The 19,493-nt window shown below is 40.3% G+C and overlaps 1 protein-coding gene across 3 annotated transcripts in view; it reads left to right on the top strand.

Moving 5' to 3' along the window:
• JADE3 (jade family PHD finger 3) overlaps nucleotides 1-19,493 on the top strand; it is a 40,702-nt gene that overhangs the window by 14,528 nt on the left and 6,681 nt on the right. For all 3 annotated transcript variants that reach the window (XM_079972607.1, XM_079972609.1, XM_079972608.1), the window contains exons 2-8: nucleotides 1,316-1,375; nucleotides 3,310-3,392; nucleotides 6,027-6,184; nucleotides 8,492-8,682; nucleotides 16,392-16,603; nucleotides 17,871-18,038; nucleotides 18,232-18,348. In XM_079972607.1, coding sequence (XP_079828733.1) covers nucleotides 1,327-1,375; nucleotides 3,310-3,392; nucleotides 6,027-6,184; nucleotides 8,492-8,682; nucleotides 16,392-16,603; nucleotides 17,871-18,038; nucleotides 18,232-18,348 — 978 coding nt within the window. In that variant the 5' untranslated portion in view covers nucleotides 1,316-1,326. The remainder of the gene's footprint in view (nucleotides 1-1,315; nucleotides 1,376-3,309; nucleotides 3,393-6,026; nucleotides 6,185-8,491; nucleotides 8,683-16,391; nucleotides 16,604-17,870; nucleotides 18,039-18,231; nucleotides 18,349-19,493) is intronic.

Genomic DNA, 19,493 nt, shown 5'->3' with positions numbered 1-19,493 from the left:
CCTTTTTCTCTGATGGGACTCGTAGCAGCTTACAACAAAAACAAGAACCACTAAAAGCAGAAAAGCCAATCATTAAAATACAATTATGCATTGGGAGCATTAAAATGATATAAAATCTGTTTAAAACATACCAACAAGTACCAAAAAAAAAAAAGAGCAAAGGATGGCACCTGTCCTATAGAGTGGTACCTCTGGTTACGAACTTAATTCGTTCCGGAGGTCCCTTCTTAACCTGAAACCGTTCTTAACCTGAGGTACCACTTTAGCTAATGGGGCCTCCCGCTGCCTCCACACAATTTCTGTTCTCATTCTGAGGTAAAGTTCTTAACCTGAGGTACTACTTCCAGGTTAGCGGAGTCTGTACAACCCGAGGTGTTTGTAACCCAAGGTACCACTGTAATTGAAAGCAGACAATCCCCCAAAGAAGAAGAAAGCCTTCACCCGCCACTTGTTGTAATTCTATATTGAATACCTTTTACTGCCTGAAACCAATGGCATAGGCAGAGGGGGAAAGCGTTGTCAAAGATTAATGCCACATCCTTGTTTCTTCAAACCACTCTGGTATAACTAGTCAGCACTCACAAGCAAGATTAGGTTCAGCAGATACAACTGAGGGTGGATTCTGCTTTTGTACTGATTTCATTGCACCCAGGCAGGTAGATACAGGTATCCATAGGCAGGAGAACTAAGCTGGGTTTAGATTTGTGAACACCTTTCCTGCTGGTATCCTATGACATGTATTGATCAGCTAAGCAAGTCTGCCTGGATGGAAGATATAAGCACAGGGACAAAGAGTAGAATGTTTTTTTTAAGTTGCATAGTAATGACCTTTGTGATTGCCCCTGCTCATGTGGTGCATTGCTTTTGCCATTATGGCCATGTGGGGTGGTGAACCCATCATGAAGCAGGCCGCATGCTGCTACTATAACATCTAAAGGGCACTCCAGTAGTTACGATAATTTGTATATAGAAGTTATAAACACTAAACTTTCTTCAGTGTTTGACTTTCCTGCTGAAGATTGAATGCTCAGTTATACCCTCACCCTTTAAATGCCCTGAATCCTATTAATCTAGTCGCAGGTTGACTTTGCTTGATACACATCTTTAACCAGCACATTGAGGTTCAGTGGATCACTCAGTACTGCTTGTTTATTACAATAAGTAGCTTGTGATCTGACACTGTATGCTGGAAAGCTCCCCCCCCTTTTTTTTGTACAATTCCTCCAGGCAGCATTAATTTGTGTATGGTTTTGTGTGTGTTTTCACGGCATGTGATGGATTTAACCAACTATATCTTTTCTCTCCTCTCTTCTAGGATGCGTCAGGATGAAACGCCACAGGCATCTAAGCAGCAGTGACAGTTCAGACAATGAAAGTAAGTAGTGTGATCTAGTCTTCCTTTGATCTGTCACTGTTTCCTGTGGTTTCCTTCTCTGGTTTGAGGGCAAACGGTTGCACTTTTTTATGGCTTTTCTTTTTTTATTTCTCGTCTGATTTCATTTTCTCTTGCTCATTGTGGTATTCAGTTTTATCAGAGAGGGCTTGGGGAAACTTAAGAAACCCAACGCTGGGTAGAATAATGTGGTTGTTTAGCAACAATCTTTATTTAGAATGTAAAAGGTGCATAATTCTTCCTGAAGAGAGAGCTAGTATTTATTGTGAAGCCTCTGTTTTATAAACTGATAATGTGCTAGCTGCACTCCTCTATGTGAGAATCTTTGAGGATTGTGGCAGGCTTTTCATGCTTTGGGATGAATGCTAAGTGAAATATTTTGTATCTGTAGAGCCTTAAAAAGGTTACCACTTAGACCCCCCCAACAGGCCTTTTTTCAGTGCTACTTACAATTCCTTTCCACATGTGAGCTTTAGGTCTAGTTCACAAAGTAGCTTCCAAACAAGGTGTCCTGGGTATTAAAACTTCTGTGTGTCTGCAGCAATTATCTGTTCTGACAACAACTACAGGTATCCTACTCCTTCTGCTGCTCAGATGCTATTATAGCAGTGTTTCAGTTCAGCAACCAATTGTATTTCATTGTATTTCAGAAATATTGGGATACGTACCTTTTAAATCTCTGGTTTCAAAACAACTCTTAGAAACAACTTCTCCTTTGAGAAGGAAGTATATAAAGGGTGGCATTGTGTATACAATTGTTATGTATTGTTAATGTGAAAACACAGCAAACTGAATGGCCTCTGGCCTCTTCAGCAGCCTCAGTTTTTGTAGCTGGAGTCAGTCAGTCAGGGCTCTTCCCTCCCAGGCCAGGTGGAAAGAGGCTAGCCAGGCAGGAAGCAGAGGTCTTGCAGGCCTTGCAGCCAAGATGGTCCAATTCTGTCTTCCTGTCCCTGTTTCCTGTTTAACCTTTTTACCTTGCTTTTATTTCAACACTGTTTGCTTCTAGGATATAAAACTGTTCTCTCCTCCATATTCATTTGCTCATCTAATTGTCAGTAGACGAAACCATCCTACGGTTTGTTTATAATCAATTTTCAGAAGGTATCTCAGAATTCAGAACATTCCATAACTCCTCCTTGGGGTGAATCATGCCAACTTGTTGCTGTCATGAGTCATTCAGAGGCTTTTGTGTTTCTTTATAGTACTCAGTAGCCCACCCGCATCCATATAACACAGGCAACACTTATTTTTATTTTTATTTTTTTATTTATGATTTTCAGTTTTATACATTTCCATAGTTTTACAATCATTTTAGCATTTCAAAACTCGACTTCCTTCCCCCACTTTCTGCGGTTCCTTAAATTTGTTTTTTATATTTTCTGCATATCCAGATTAACTTAATTTATTCATTTATTCATCTGCTTTAAATGTATATTAAAAACTACAGGTTATTACAGTAATCCTGCCAATATTCTTCTCTGTTTACAGTTTATTTGTAAATATTAAATAAACCATTTCCATTCTTTTATAAAAAGTTTGTTATCTTGATTTCTTATTTTTCTGGTAAGTTTTGCCATTTCTGCATATTCCATAAGTTTTTGTATACATTATTCTTTCTCTGGGACTTCTTCTTTCCATTTTTGGGCAAGTAACATTCTTGTTGCTGTAGTCACATACATGGAATAAATTTCTATACAGTTTGGGTAGTCAGGAGCAACTTGTTTTGTCCCTTTGGATACTTATCCTTGAAAAGTTGAAGCAACAGTTTAAGAAAAACAGACCCATAATTGTAAGCAAAATTTCTAGTTTATGTTGCCTAAGATACCATTTCGGAATGCAATTCTCTGTATTTTTATGAATATCCTGGTGTTGCAGCAGCATTTAAATTGTCTCCATCTTTTCCTCTGTTTATACAGGTCCTTCTACTTCTTTCTCCTTTTGTTCCAAGTACAGAAGCAAGTCAAAAACACCAGCAAATGAACAAAAGAAACCTGCTGAGGTGAGAGTAATTCTCACATTCTTGGGGTGCTATTCAACTACATTTTTTTTCACTATTGCAAGAAGAATTTCTCCCCTCTCCCCACACAAACCTCAATTTTTCTCTTGAGGTTTTGGGGACAGATTTTGAGGGTAGCACAGGGGGAGCAGGGAGATAGTTCTGTTACACAACAATTTCTTCATTCATGTTGTTTCCCTTTTATAGGTGAAGGAAGGAAGAATGAACAAACTTCTTCCATTTGAGTTCAATGGGATTAAAGCCCATCTATGCTTAAAGATTAGGGTCTGTAGTAAAATTGGTCATAATCTAAGGGCAGTTGAAGAGAAATTGAGGTCTTGAGGTAGTAGGTGCTGCTGAAGAGAATTTCTTGTGTTTTCTTTCCTTCTTCCTTATTGCTGGAATATGACTATAGGGCTATGGCGAACTTCTGCACAAGCTATTAAGGCTTCCACTTTTCTTAGGAGTATTTGAGTCCCTAATGTTATGAGACTGTCCCCAGGTACTTCTTCCCCTATTTACCTTAGGCACAGTTTCAATTTTGGCTTCTCTTACTATGAACTGAAAACAAGAGTTATGAAAATACAAGTTGACCAAACACATAATTCTGAAAAAAAATTAAATGCACAACCTCTGAGTAATGTATAAAAATACAGATTGCACATATCCTTTCTCCCTGTTCTGGATTTACCTTAAAGATGGGCCGGAGCAGGCCAAATACCTACATATCTTCTTCCTTTAATTCATATCTATGGGACAAATTTGGATTGCCCTATTTCTTGGGAACTGCATGTCTCTTCTTACCCAGAGGGCCAAACTAGTCTATAAATGCTTGCACATTTTAAATGTGTATTGTTTTTACTTTAGAAATAACAAACAAGGGCATGAGTTGGAACTGCCCTGCATAGTGGGGCTATAACCTCTTTTCATTCTGCTCTGTGGTCCTAGTGACCCCCCCCACACACACACACAAAAAGAGGAAAGATGATACTGATTTAGAGTGCAAAACAAAAGCCCCCTTCAGGCATCTTATGCATGACAGGGGGAACTGCATGTAGATTAAGAAACAGGGCTGTGCTGCTAATCCTGCCCCATTGTCCAGCTAGGCTAGCCCTATGCCTGTGTTGAGCATGGGAGGTGAGGGACACGGGTAGATTGGCTGTGTTATGTCAAGATTGGACCAGTGGCAGGCTCCTGCTCTTGGTTGCACAATGGGCAGTATTCAGCTAAACAGTTACGGTAGCGCAGTGATTCTTAGTTGGACAGTGTAACTTCCCCACCCTCTCCTCTCCCTGTGCACCCCCTAAATTTGCTCCAGGTTTCCCCAGCTCTCCAGAGTAGATCTGGGAACAGGAGAAGAGAAGGCCAGAAAATTACATTGTGCAGCTAAAAGTGGTTGCACTAGCCCAACTGTTTAGTTGACTACTTCCAAATGTGTTTTATTTGCCTAAATGATCACTTTTAACGTTGAGCTACTTCCTTGGAGAACTTGGCAGACAACTTAAGCTTATGTAACCCTTAAAAAAAAAAGTTCAGCATGAAAGTTCAGGGGTTAGCACCCTTCAGAAATGGAAAATTACTTGCTGAATGCCTAATGCCATTACAGTTACTTCTGAAAACAGATGAAATGCAGATGACAGTGATGGGTAGGTGTCTCATTTGCCTTTAAGCTGTTCTGTTAAATGCAAGCTCTTTTGGGCCCACTCTTCTTTTTTATATTCGGAGTTAGTTTTATCCATTGAAATCTTTGAGCGTGAGAGTATCAAAACAAACAAACTATTCAACCATACTGCTAAAGTTACAGATAGGTAGCCGTGTTGGTCTGCCATAGTCAAAACAAAAAAATTCCTTCCAGTAGCACCTTAAAGACCAACTAAGTCAGTTCTTGGTATGAGCTTTTGTGTGCATGCACACTTCTTCAGATACACAGATGTATCTGTGTATCTGTGTATCTGAAGAAGTGTGCATGCACACGAAAGCTCATACCAAGAACTGACTTAGTTGGTCTTTAAGGTGCTACTGGAAGGAATTTTTTTGTTCATACTGCTAAAGTGAAATTAAATCTTCACTTGCAACTTGCAGGGTTGCAGGATTTGGAAGGGACAACATTCCTGCAATCCAGGGTAGATGCTAGAGGCTTTTAACAGATTGAACTTTCCCACCCAACTCCCAAGTTGTGAGCAAGTCTTCTGCTTTCTCCTTGTCTCTTTCCTGGTCACCTGCAGTTACTTGGATTCTGGACCTCCCCAGAGCTGGAAGTTGCCACAGTTCTGTAGGTGTTTCAGTATCTACGATTAGGGGAGATCCCATATCTACATAACTCTGGAAGATCCCATTCACGCTTTACCTTCTAGGATTTGTGTGGTAAAGCAGAACAGGGTGGTCCACTTGCTTTGATTACAACTGCAGCAGCCCATGATTCTAAATAGTTGGGGAATTATTTGTTCCTTCCTTTATGCTTGGCAGCAAAGGGGTTGGTTTGATCAGTATGGTTCTGACAACTGTTTAACATGACCTCTTGGATAATCATTAGTCTCCTGTACATTATTAATTTGTATTGTTAAAGAAGAAGAAGAAAAATAAGTTATTGGACTGTTTCTTCCCAAGTATTAATGCTGTCTTTGCCTTCACCTGCAGGTGTTTCGAAAGGATCTCATTAGTGCCATGAAACTCCCAGATTCTCATCATATTAACCCAGATGAATATTACCTCTTTGCGGACACATGGAAACAAGAATGGGAAAAGGGTGTGCAAGTCCCAGCCAGCCCAGACACGATTCCACAACCTTCTCTCAGGTAATTTCTAATAAATAGTTGTTGGGACTGAACTACATTTAATTTTGGGGTAGCCATATGAATATACTGGGCAGCATTCATGTCATGTAAACAATAATTAATCGTTTACTACTTTTGTTGCACAGAGTAGATTTTTGATCAGGTGAGGCTGCAATTTTTAAAGAAGTATTAAGGTCCACAACAGACAAATGTATTCTGACCACATAGTCAAAGAGGTAGTATACTTCATTATTTCAGCATAACTCAGTATTGTTCCAGCGGTTGTGGTGGATGATGTACACTGCAGTTTTCCAAATATACGAGACAGTTTTGTGGAGTACACAAAGTTGGGTGTGGTGGTAGACTGGCTGAGGGTGTATTAACCTGAGCTACTCTTAGGTATATAAAGATCACCAGATACATTTGCTTGGTAGTTGCTCATGCCTAAATACCTTTGTCCCATTGTAATTTGGGCTTTCTTTACTTCCTCTGATGTATGATATGGTCACAACTCAAGAGGGAACATCAGGCAATGTGGAAAATTATCTGTGTGGTTGTTCAATAAAGAATTTACTTTTGTGGGTTTATTTTTTGTTTTTGTTTTAATGATCCCTATATTTGAGTGTAAGCAAGAGGTTGCTGATAGTTCAGAATGGGCTTTTGGCATGTGCTCCTGTAGTTTATAGGGATGCGGGTGGCGCTGTGGTCTAAACCACTGAACCTCTTGGGCATGCTGATCAGAAGGTCGGTGGTTCGAATCCACGCGATGGGGTGAACTGTTGCTCTGTCCCAGCTCCTGCCAACCTAGCAGTTCGAAAGCACACCAGTGCAAGTAGATAAATATGGAGGATAAATGGGAAGGTAAATGGCATTTCCATGCACTCTAGCTTCGGTAACGGTGTTCCGTTGCGCCAGAAGCAGTTTGGTCATGCTGGCCACATGACCCGGAAAGCTGTCTGTGGTCAAACGCCAGCTCCCTTGGCCTGAAAGCAAGATGAGCGCTACAACCCCATAGTTCCCTTTGATTGGATTTAACGGTCCAGGGGTCCTTTACCTTTTACTTGTAGTGTGTAGCAGTACTCTGTGAGCAGCATGGCATTGTCCTAATGAATTCCTTGGTCAAAAGTAAGGGTGGCTAACACACATGTCATGGCCCCCAAGGACCCCATGAAAGTGATTTATTTATTTATCTGTTTACTCACTTTTTGTGTCTGGGTACCCCTTTCTTAATTGTGCTTTTCTGGACAGCAGTCCCTAAAAATTTGTTTGATTTTCATGCTGCATCCGGATCAGTACAACTATCTCTGCTATTGCTGTTGTCAGCTGACAAAAAAAATATTAATGAAATGATCGGCTGAAGAACAGCCCAAGGCATTGGAATGGTCTGTCTGAGCTCACTTGGTGATTGCTGTTTAGAATGGACTCCGGGATTAGAGGGAGAGAGTGGGTGGAGATGTAAACGAAGAAATGGATGGGAGGCACAAGGAAAACTGTAGAAAAAGCTGCTGGTGGGAGAAGCATTAATGGATTATTGTGGATGGGGGGGGGCGTGAATTCATACAATTCCGGTGCATAATTTGATTAGTAGCCACAGAAGGCAAAGAAATTAATTATTGGGGAAAGGGGTGTGCATTATTATTGTTTCTTAATGAACAAAAAAATGGGAGACAGATCATCCATCCCTGTTTGCAAAGTCAATCAGGTGGGGGGGGCGGTGTGGCAGAAATTTTGCATCCCCATCTGTATCCTGATCCCAGTCCTGAGCAGATGTTTAAATCTCTCCTCTGCTCAGTGTCAGGTCTGGAGTATGGTTTGGGATACAAATCTCTTCCTCTAAATGCACCCATGCAGATGCTGTGTGTGTGTGTGAGAGAGAGACACACAAAAAGAGGTTGTGCTGTGTGTTTGTAAAAGAGAGAAGTAGCATGGAAAAACTCGACTAGCTTGGGCAAAATGTCCTATGTATTGGGAGAGATTGGGGTGGGAATTAATAAGGAATGGGGGTGTGGAAGTTAGTACGAAAGAAATTAAGGGAAATAAATAAGAAATAAGGGTTGGAGGGGTAAGTTCTGCCTTTTCCCACTATTTCATTTTGGCCATGCCTACTTTGACATGGGCCCCCTCCACTGGCCATTGTGACCCTCAGCCTGGAAAATGTTCTTACCTGATGCACCAATGCACATTGTCACTTTTGCTTGACCCATGCATTCCATTGTAACCCAGATTATTATAATCAGTTAGGGGCATCAAATACCTGGCTTCCCAATTTGCAGAAGTGCCCTTTCACCAAATGACTCACAGCTCACTTTAATTACTATATCATTTTAGAGTCGTAGCGGAAAAAGTAAAGCAAGTACTATATACACGGCCTAGAAAATACATTCGTTGTTCAAGTCAAGAGCCCACTGAACCTGGCTATATCAACATTCTGGAACTGGCAGAATCGATGTGTCGTTATGACTTGGATGATATGGACATCTTCTGGCTTCAGGAAGTAAATGAGGAGCTTGCTGAAATGGGTGAGAGTGATGAAAAGTGCAATTACTAAAGCTACAATGAATTTTAAAAACTGAATCTTTAGTCAACTGCGCTGATTTAAGGCTGTTTTGCTGCTGCTTTTTTAAAAAAATGGTTTGTTTAGAAAGATAACTTTAGTTGGTATTCAATGAGTCTTCTGCAGCCATGGTTCAGAGACATTTAACTGCATCTAGATATTTTGAGGAACTTCTATGTTTTTAATATGTTTCCTAAGATAGCAAAGCTGTACCTTAATTCTTTGGAAATCCATCTTGGTTCATGGAAGAATGTGCATTTTATGCCAAGACTCTAGGAGTAATAAAAACAATGTGTATGGGAAAATACCAATCAGGTAATAATGGAAGTCAGTATTCCTACTTAATTGTATTTGCTAATACTCAGATCTTAATTGTATTTGCTAATACTCAGATCGTAATGACCTGAGAAAATGGCAGCTTTGCAGACTTGTACTTTGTGGCTCCATGAGAGAGGCAGGATTATGCCACTCTAGTAAATCAGAGAAGACACTATCTTGATAGCTTGTTTATGAGACTTAAAAATTAGGGGGAAAATAATTAACTTAATGTGGCATAATCCTTAGTGTTTCATTTCTGTCCTCCTGCCCTTGTGTCATCTGCACTCAAGCTTTCCTCATGGTGCACCTAGGTATCTAGATCTCGAGACTTCCGGAGGCGGCGCGAACGGCAATGGCGGTCCTCTTCCTTCTGTGAAGAGGAAGCTCCGTGGGAAACGGGTCATCCGCTACGGCGAAGCGGAGACCCATGTCGGAAACCCACAGGCAGCAAAAGCCTGTGGTCTCGGGACCCGGCGGGCGCCAGAAGCAACCCCTGAAACGTTGAAGGAACCCCGTAAGGGGCTCCGGAGCGGGGAGGGGGTAGCGGCGCTGTGGGTCGTTTCGCAAGCTACGGAGTGAAGCCGCGCTGCTGCTGCCGGTGAGCGCTGACCTCTTTTCCTGAAACTTCTGATTTGGAAAAGCAACAATCCGTGAGTAAAGAGGACTTTACAAAATTTGAGACTAAAAATTATTGAATTTGGCTGAAAGCGGAGCGACGTAAAACAGGAAGTCCGTCTCCCGCTGTCACTGAACTTCAAAGCAAAGAGCTGGAGGAGTGGAGGCAAAGAAAGAATTTTTTAACCTAATCAATCTGAGCAACCGCTGAACTTTCTTGTAAGTAAAACAAGGACTTTAAGCACTTGATTTTATGCTCTTTACTTGCATCGTGATACCTTTCTTCTATTGGAAATATAATTTGAGTAAGAAACCCAGGTTCTGGAGCTGCCTGAGTAACTGAGCTGTCAGTCTGCAGATTTGGTTACTTTGAATTAAAAATTGCAACAATCTGAGGGAGTTTGGACTTGCTACTTTGAAGCATCATTTGAAATACCAGTTTGCACTGTTTGAAACAATGTGGCTGTTAATACTAACTCTGCTTAAAACCTGCTATTGAAGGTTCCTGGACTTTAAACTTGATTTTAGCAATTTTACCAGAATTGATCTCTTCCCTAAAGACATTTTAAGCTCCCCCTAGAGGATTCGGGATTTACAGCAGTGACATTATTTTACTTTACTTTCCCGGCCTCCTGTTTGACTGTTACCATCTGGGCTGTTGTTTTCTCATGGGAACAACTCAGCTTGACCTTGACTTTTAGATAACTCTGGAATGAGTGGCGCAAGAAAAAAGGGACCAAAAACTAGACAAACAACTTTAACAACTTTAATCTCAGCCTCTCGGGCACGCAGATCATCTGTACCTACTCTGCCTTCAGAAGAAGAAGCTGCTTCTCGGCCACAAGCAGGGGAGGGAGAAACTGAGCAATTACAACTGGAAGATATGGCCTCAGGAGCAACTGCTTCTATTTTAGAGAAAATCTACGAAAAACTGGAATCTTTGGACAAGAGAGTAGAATCTCTGGATAAGAAAGCTGATGAGCAAACAGCTAAAATTGATCAAAACACAGAATGTTTAAATAGATTAACTGGACAAGTATCACAGAACATACAAGCAATTGGAGAACTGACGGAGGCCACGGCAGAAAATCGGAAATTGGCTGAGGATACTAGCCAAAGACTGGGAAATTTGGAACAAGAGGTAAGACCACTCAGTAAACAAGTAGGTGAACACCAGACCTACCTTTCCATGATAGAACTGCGGAACCGGGAGAGTAACCTTAGGATAAGGTCGATACCAGAAGCGGAAGAAGGCAACTTAGCTGAGTTCCTGACTAAAGAGTTTTCCAAGTTTTGGAATTTAGAGGAAAAGGACTTTAAAATCGTATCAGCCTTCAGGCTTGGAAGACTTGTAAAGAAAGAGAAGCCCAGAGACTGTTTGATAACATTGAGATCAAAGGAGGAAAGGGATAAGATTTTGGGCCTACACTACGGAAAGTCACTGGACATTTCGGATAGAAGAATTGAAATTTACAAGGACATTCCTAAACAACTGTTGGATCTTAGATCTGACTATCTTGAACTGGTCAAATTGTTGAGGAGCAACTCAATTATCTTTAGGTGGGAATTTCCCCAAGGAGTATCTTTCACTTTTAGAGGGAAGAAGGTTAAAATCAGAACATTGGAAGACAGAGATAAATTTTTGACTGCATACGGAGAGGACCTTCAAAAGGGAATTGAATTACCCTCTGGGCCTGGAGCACCAGCGGTACCTGCACCCTCGGAACCTGAAGATCCAGTGAACAAGACACCACCCCCAGGAAAATAATCAGACTAATTCAGGATGTCTCTGCAACTCTTGAGTTGGAATATAAATGGCTGTAACATCCCGGAAAAAAGGAGGAAAATTTTTCACATATCAAAAAAGGAACAATTGGATATCATTTGCCTACAAGAAACACATGTGACTAGGCTCCACAGAAAAGTGTTAATAAACAAAAGACTTGGCCAGGAATTTATATCTTCGGACAGAGTAAAGAAGAGAGGCGTGGTGATATATGCAAAAGAGAGCCTGTCACCCAAATTCTTATTTAAAGATGAACATGGAAGAATTTTAGCAATTGAGATACAACATCAAGGAGAGAAGATTTTGTTATTAGGAATTTATGCACCAAATGAAGGGAAATCGGAATTTTACAAGAAGTTGCATGAGACAATGCTGGATTATCTGGACTATGACAACATCATTATGATGGGAGATATGAATGGGGTCGTATCAACTAATATGGATAAGTCACAAAGCCAAAATGTTACAAAGGACGGCAGACTACCAAAGATTTTTTTTGAAATTACAGACAATATGGACTTAATTGACATTTGGAGAACGAAGAACCCCTTGGGAAGAGAGGGAACATTTTTCTCTGAAGCCCAGCTGACTTGGACAAGAATCGACCAAATATGGATAACTAGAGGTCTGGCACCCAAGGTGGAAATCTGCCCAAAGACCTGCTCCGACCATAATGCAACGAAGATGGACATGACACTACTACCAACCGGCTCCTTTAGATGGAAGATGAATGACAATTTGTTTAGAGATCAGGAGATTGTTGAGAAGGCCCAAAAAGCCTTGAAGGACTATTTTGAGATAAACATGAACACTACGGTGGAAAAAAGAACTATCTGGGACGCAAGTAAGGCTGTAATGAGGGGGTTCTTGATACAACAGAATGCTGTAAAGAAAAGGATACAAAATGAGAGGAAAGACAAGATATTGGAGAAAATCAAAGAATTGGAGAAGTTAAGATCAAATCCGAAGTCACAGCCGACCCTGAGAGAAATCAAACTTCATCAAGCACAATATTCTAAATTGATAAACCAGGAAATAGAGTGGAAGATTAAATTAATGAAACAAAAAACTTTTGAATCGGCAAATAAATGTGGGAAACTGCTAGCTTGGCAGTTGAAGAGGAGACAAAAACTAAATACAGTCACAAATTTAGAAATTGAAGGAAGAAATATTCAGAACCCTGTGGAGATCAGAAAGTGCTTCCAGAGATATTTCAAAAGATTATATACTCAAGGGCCGCAAGATGAGGTTGAGATTAAACAATTTTTGGGAAAAAATGGACTAACAAAATTGTCACAAGAAAATAGATCAATCCTGAATTGCAAAATAACACGACAAGAGATTGAACAAGCCATTCAGAACATGCAATTGGGCAAATCCCCAGGGCCAGATGGGCTGACCTCCAAGCACTACAAGACATTAAAAGACTATCTGATACAACCACTGATGGAGGTCAGCAATGAAATTATGGAGGGGAAGAAGGCGCCGGAATCGTGGAAAGAAGCTTTTATCACATTGATACCAAAATCGGAAGCCGAAAAGACACAACTTAAGAACTATTGTCCCATCTCCCTTTTAAATGTGGATTACAAAATATTTGCAGACGTTTTGGCAAGTAGACTCAAAAAAGTATTAAATGAAGTAATTCATAAAGACCAGGCAGGCTTTCTCCCAGGTAGACACTTGTTTGCTAACACAAGGAATATCATTAACATTTTGGAACTTTTGCAAACAGACATAAATACAAAAGCAGTGTTAATTTTTATAGATGCGGAGAAGGCCTTTGACAATATCTCTTGGAAATTTATGAAGGGAAATTTAAAAGAAATGGGAGTGGGACGGGGTTTTGAGAATGGGATTGATGCAATATATTCAGGACAAAAAGCTAAATTGATAGTTAACAATGTGGTTACAGAAGAGTTTAAAATTGAAAAAGGAACACGACAAGGCTGCCCTATTTCCCCATTGTTATTTATTTCGGTTCTGGAGGTGCTCTTGAATATGATCAGAGGGGACCGGTTGGTGGAAGGAATCCAGGTCGGAGCGAAACAATACAAACTTAAAGCTTTTGCAGATGACCTAGTTTTGACCCTGCAGGAGCAAGAATCTAGTACGAAAAGAGTGTTACAATTGATTCAAGACTTTGGTCGGGTGGCGGGATTTAAATTAAACAAACAGAAAACTAAGGTGCTGGGAAAAAATTTGACAGATACAGAGTCAGAACGGTTTCAGAGAGAGACAGAACTAACTGTGGTTAAAAAAGTAAAGTACCTAGGGGTAAACATAACAGCAAAAAATCTGAGTCTTTTTAAGGATAACTATGAAAAATGTTGGTCTGAAATTAAAAGAGACTTAGACAGTTGGACAAAATTGAAACTTTCTTTGTTAGGCCGAATTGCTGCTATTAAGATGAATGTATTGCCAAAAATGTTGTTTTTGTTTCAAACACTACAGATTGTGGACAAGACGGAGTGCTTCCGGAAGTGGCAGAGAGACATCTCTAAGTTTGTCTGGCAGGGCAAAAAGCCCAGAATTAAGTTTAAGATATTAACTGATGCGAAAGAAAGAGGGGGCTTTGCCCTGCCAGACCTAAAGTTGTACTATGAGGCCGCAGCTTTCTGCTGGCTAAAAGACTGGCTACTTCTCGAGGACACTGACGTTCTGGATCTGGAAGGTTTTAACAATGCTTTTGGTTGGCATGCATACTTATGGTATGACAAGGTTAAGATCAATAAGGCCTTTAAGAATCATATTGTCAGAAAAGCAGTGTTTAATGTCTGGACAAAATATAAAGACTTATTGGAAAATAAAACTCCAAGGTGGCTTTCACCGCTGGAAGCTAAGGCCCGAAAAAGACCCAATATGGAGGCCAAATGGCCAAAATATTGGGAAATACTAGAAAAAGATGGAGACAATTGGAAATTGCAGAGTTTGGAGAAAATGAAGGATAAAGTGCGAGACTGGTTACACTACGCTCAGATTAAAGAAGTCTTTAAAAATGACAAAAAGTTAGGGTTCCAGGTGGAGAAATCGAAGTTGGAAACAGAACTGTTAGAGCCTAAGACTAAGGTACTTTCAAGAATGTATAACTTGCTGTTAAAATGGAATACACAAGATGAAATGGTTAAATCGGCTATGATAAAGTGGGCACAAGACATTGGGCACAACATTATGTTTGAGGACTGGGAAAGGTTGTGGACCATTGGGTTGAACTTCACTGCATGTAATGCTTTGAAGGAAAATGTAATGAAAATGATATATAGATGGTACATGACCCCAGTTAAACTTGCCAAAATATACCATTTGTCTGATAATAAATGTTGGAAATGTAAAGAAAATGAAGGAACATTCTTTCACCTCTGGTGGACTTGCCCTAGAGTGAAGGCTTTCTGGGAAATGATATATAATGAGCTGAAAAAGGTATTTAAGTATACCTTCACTAAGAAACCAGAGGCCTTCCTTTTGGGTATTGTTGACCAGAAGGTGTTAAGGAAGGACCGAACATTTTTTATGTATGCAACAACAGCAGCAAGGATACTTATCGCTAAGCACTGGAAAACCCAAGATCTACCCACACTGGAAGAGTGGCAGATGCAGCTGATAGACTATATGGAACTAGCCGAGATGACCGGCAGAATCCGAGACCTGGGAGAAGAGAAAGTTGAAGAAGACTGGAAGAAATTTAAGATTTATTTAAAAAAGCATTGTAATTTGGTTGAATGTTAAGAAGGATGCTAGATCATAAATAATTGAACACCACTAAACTAGATGGAATTAGGATGACAAGTGAGATTGAGGAAAAAATATAAACCTTTGGGAGAATTATTAGATTATATTTTAAATGAATGGGATACAAGAATGTAAACAAGATGATAAATTGCGGGTAAGAATTGACAATGATGCAAGTGGGAGCGGGAGACGTGAGGGAGTCCAATGAAGCTAAGAAAATATGTTATGATATATGTTTCATTGTTTTTTATTTCTGCAATTATGTTTAAAAATTTTAATAAATATATATATATATAAACTTAATGTGGCAGATTCTTTTCAATGTAGTATTCATAAGCAACATGTTTCTAATCTGAATGGGAAAAGGTAATGGGGCATATAATGAGATTTCAATGAAGTTGAACAGGCTATTTGTCATGTTAAGAGGCAATTTCCTTAAAACAATGGTTTGGTTCAAACATAATGCACATTATGAAACAATGGATTAGCCTTATGTGTGAACTCAGCCCAGTTTATTGGCAATGGTAAAAGTTTCTGATTAACCAAGGTTTGTAGCTGGGTTATAAACCTTGCTTAACGTCAAGCATAGCTTTGCATTGTATGCAAACCTGGACCACTTCCTTAGCTATGGCTATGGAGCTGTCGCTGCCCAAAAGCTAGTGGAGCTGAAGTTGGAAGAGCAACAAAAAATTCCAACTGCCCTCACTGGTGCTTTTAACTATTCTGTGACGTTAAACCTTGGTTGTATGTGATCATCTGCCAGACACCTTAGTGTTAATGATGGTTTAGCATGAACAATGCTATGCTATGATGTCATAGGTAAAAATCAATTTTGTGCATTATTACTGACATCCTAGCTGCTACTTTGAATATATGTAGGTTGTTTGAATCCTAGGGAATAGGACTTTCAATCTAAGTATTTTAATATTTTTATATAGTAATATAGGAAGCCAAAAAGGCAGGATAACAGTGTTTTAAATAAGTCCACCTACAATTGGTGGTTTCACTTTTCGTGTATCTGCATTTGTTTAAGATAGTGTATTATATATCAGATTAATGCAATGTAGATCTTAAGTCTTTTAAAACTTGGATTGAAATTTAAGTAAGTCTCACACAAATGAGGGAGGGAGACAACCTATTGTCAGAGCAATGCTTTAGGAAATGAGGGTGCTTTTTGTTTCTTTATCTAGTATTAAGCAGATTATTATTTTGCTTTAATTCTGCAGGTTGTGGGCAGCTTGATGAGAACACAATGGAGAAAATGGTGGAAGTCCTGGAACGTCACTGTCACGAGAACATGAACCATGCCATTGAGACAGAGGAGGGGCTGGGTATTGAATATGATGAAGATGTCATCTGTGATGTGTGCCGGTCCCCTGACAGTGAAGATGGGAATGATATGGTGTTTTGTGACAAATGCAACATCTGTGTGCATCAGGTTAGTGCTAGCAGAGGTTTTGAAAATGTTTCTTTCTTTTGGGAATGGGATTAGAATGGAACCTTGGTTCTCGAACAGCTTAGTTGACGAACAAATCGGAACCCGAATGCTGCAAACCTGGAAATAAATGCTTTGGTTTGCAAACCTTTTTCGGAAGCCGAATGTCTGATGTGGCTGTCAGCTATTGTTTCCAGGGTGGCTGCACCAATCGCAAGCCGCGCTTTGGTTTTTTAACGTTTCAGAAGTCTAATGGATTTCTGGAACAGATTACATTCGAGAACCAAGGTACCACTGTAGAATCTTTCTAGATAGCTTGCTCCAACACAACCTATCTGAAAAGCCATTGAAAAGGTGCAAGAAATCTGGCGGCCTCTGAAAAAGTGGGTCTAGAATTTTTGTTTTCCAACGGCTCTGTAAAATTTAACATGTGACTGCTTAAAAGAGACATGGATTGCTTTTGATCAAGTAATGTATTCAGAGGTCATGTAAATCCCCTAAATATCATGGGAAAGGTTTTGAACCATTGTGGTGTTGGAGCATTTGTCTGCTGCACACTTCTTCCTTTTCTGAAACCACATTTAGGGATGTCAGCTAATTAAATTTCCTACAACAGAGAAAAAATGGAGAAGTGAAGGGTGAATTTTTAATCTTCATAAAATGATTCTTGTTAATGACAAGAGTAGAGCATGGTGCAGTGAGTGCACAGTGAGATAATGAGGGAAAGCTGGTCTTTTAAATTTGTGCCTAGAATTTATTCCTATGCAAGAGTGCACTCTTCTGGATTAATCTGAAATGTTCCAGAAATAACTGTGATAGGCTAATCCTTCTGGAGTCTTCCTTAGGCTATACAGAAACCTTTCTCGGTCAGTGTATGCTAGTACTAGATGCCACAGAGAGCTACTTTTCTAGATTTTGTGTGTGTGAGAGAGATACACAACAATAAATAGCAAGGTTTTGGGGTTAGGGAGGCGCAGCTACCGTTGGCCAACCTTTCTGAGATCAGGCCTTTGGCTTCTGTGTCTTTTTGTAGAAATTCTCTGTGCAGCACTATTAATAATGTGTGTAACTCTTTACTTGTTAGGAAATAGCTCCTTTCCTGTTTCGTGTTTCAGACATCTGGCAAATAGTTGAATTCTCCCAAAATGGTTTTAGCGTATAGCATTTTTTTTAAAAAAAAAAAAAATACTCTGTTGGTACTGCTATAAGTCAGTGATGTCTCATTTCACTTATGGAGTCGTATAAAGCAGCAGTTTGTTTTTATCCTCAGGCATGCTATGGCATCCTAAAGGTTCCTGAAGGAAGCTGGCTGTGTCGTACTTGTGTTCTAGGTATACACCCTCAGTGTCTCTTGTGTCCAAAGAGAGGTGGGGCCATGAAAGCTACAAGGACAGGCACCAAGTGGGCGCATGTGAGCTGTGCTCTTTGGATTCCAGAGGTATGTATAAGAAGTGTTTTAGCCCATCTTTATGTAGACTAGCATGGAAGTATTCGGACTGCAATCTTCCCCCGGTCACCTAGCTGCTGTAGCTGTTATATTTGCCTTTTTACAATATGCTGAAATATAATAGCTTGATAGCTCTTTCCTGGTCATGTCAGTCATAGTAATCCATACATTTTATTATTATTAGGTAAGCATTGCTTGTCCAGAAAGAATGGAACCAATTACCAAAGTGTCCCATATTCCACCAAGTAGATGGGCTTTAGTTTGCAGCTTATGCAAATTGAAAACTGGTGCTTGTATCCAGGTATGTGTTAATTCTGTATTGTGATCTTACAGGCTGCAGAGCAGAAATCGCATGCTAGCAAACTCAACAGGTTCAGAGTGCTAAGGAACAACTTTCTCCTGTGCTGGGTGGAAGACAGACGCAGCAGAATAGCCTTTAGCAGGGTTTATATTTTAAGGATGTGGGTGGCACTGTGGTCTAAACTACAGAGCCTCGGGCTTGCCGATCAGAAGGTCGGCGGTTCGAATCCCCGCGACAGGGTGAGCTCCCGTTGCTCAGTCCCAGCTCCTGCCAACCTAGCAGTTCGAAAGCACGTCAAAATGCAAGTAGATAAATAGGTATCGCTCCGGCAGGAACGTAAACGGCGTTTCTGTGTGTTGCTCTGGTTTTGCCAGAAGCGGCTTAGTCATGCTGGCCACATGTACGCCGGCTCCCTCGGCCAGTAAAGCGAGATGAGCACTGCAACCCCAGAGTCCTTCGCGACTGGACCTAACGGTCAGGGGGTCTCTTTACCTTTATATTTTAAGGAAACATTTTCAGGGTATTGGAAGAATGTAAAAAAAAACAGAAACCCACAACCTTTTGGCATCACAGAATTGTAGATAGGGGGCCGATGAGAGTAGTTGGCGGGGATATTTGTTAAAAAAAAGAGAGAGACTTTTGTAAACCTTTTGGGGCCCACCAAAACCTTTAGGGGTGCTTACGGGGAACAACAGTCAATTAAAATTACATTAAATTAAAAAGCAAGGGAATGCACAGGATCCCTGAGATAATGCACTTAGGGCCCTTTGCTTATGCCAAAACCGTTTAACTAAAGCTTAGACACTACACTAGCTAAGTAGCAGGATACAGGATTTACAGCTTTATGGCAGATACATAATTTAAGTGGTACCTCGGGTTACAGACGCTTCAGGTTACAGACTCTGCTAACCCAGAAATAGTACCTTGGGTTAAGAACTTTGCTTCAGGATGAGAACAGAAATCGCGTGGCGGCAGTGGGAGGCCCCATTAGCTAATATGGTACCTCAGGTTAAGAACAGTTTCAGGTTAAGAACAGACCTCCAGAACAAATTCTTAACCCAAGGTACCACCGTAATAATGCAAGCTCTATACAAACGCTTGCATTATTACTTAAATTGTGAATCTGTCATGAAGCTGTGGATCCT

This window comes from Podarcis cretensis (genome assembly GCF_951804945.1).
Source record: "Podarcis cretensis genome assembly, chromosome: 4".
Classification (NCBI taxonomy): domain Eukaryota; kingdom Metazoa; phylum Chordata; class Lepidosauria; order Squamata; family Lacertidae; genus Podarcis; species Podarcis cretensis.
Note: the sequence above shows the minus strand (reverse complement) of the source record. Positions and strands in the feature narration are given on the sequence as shown.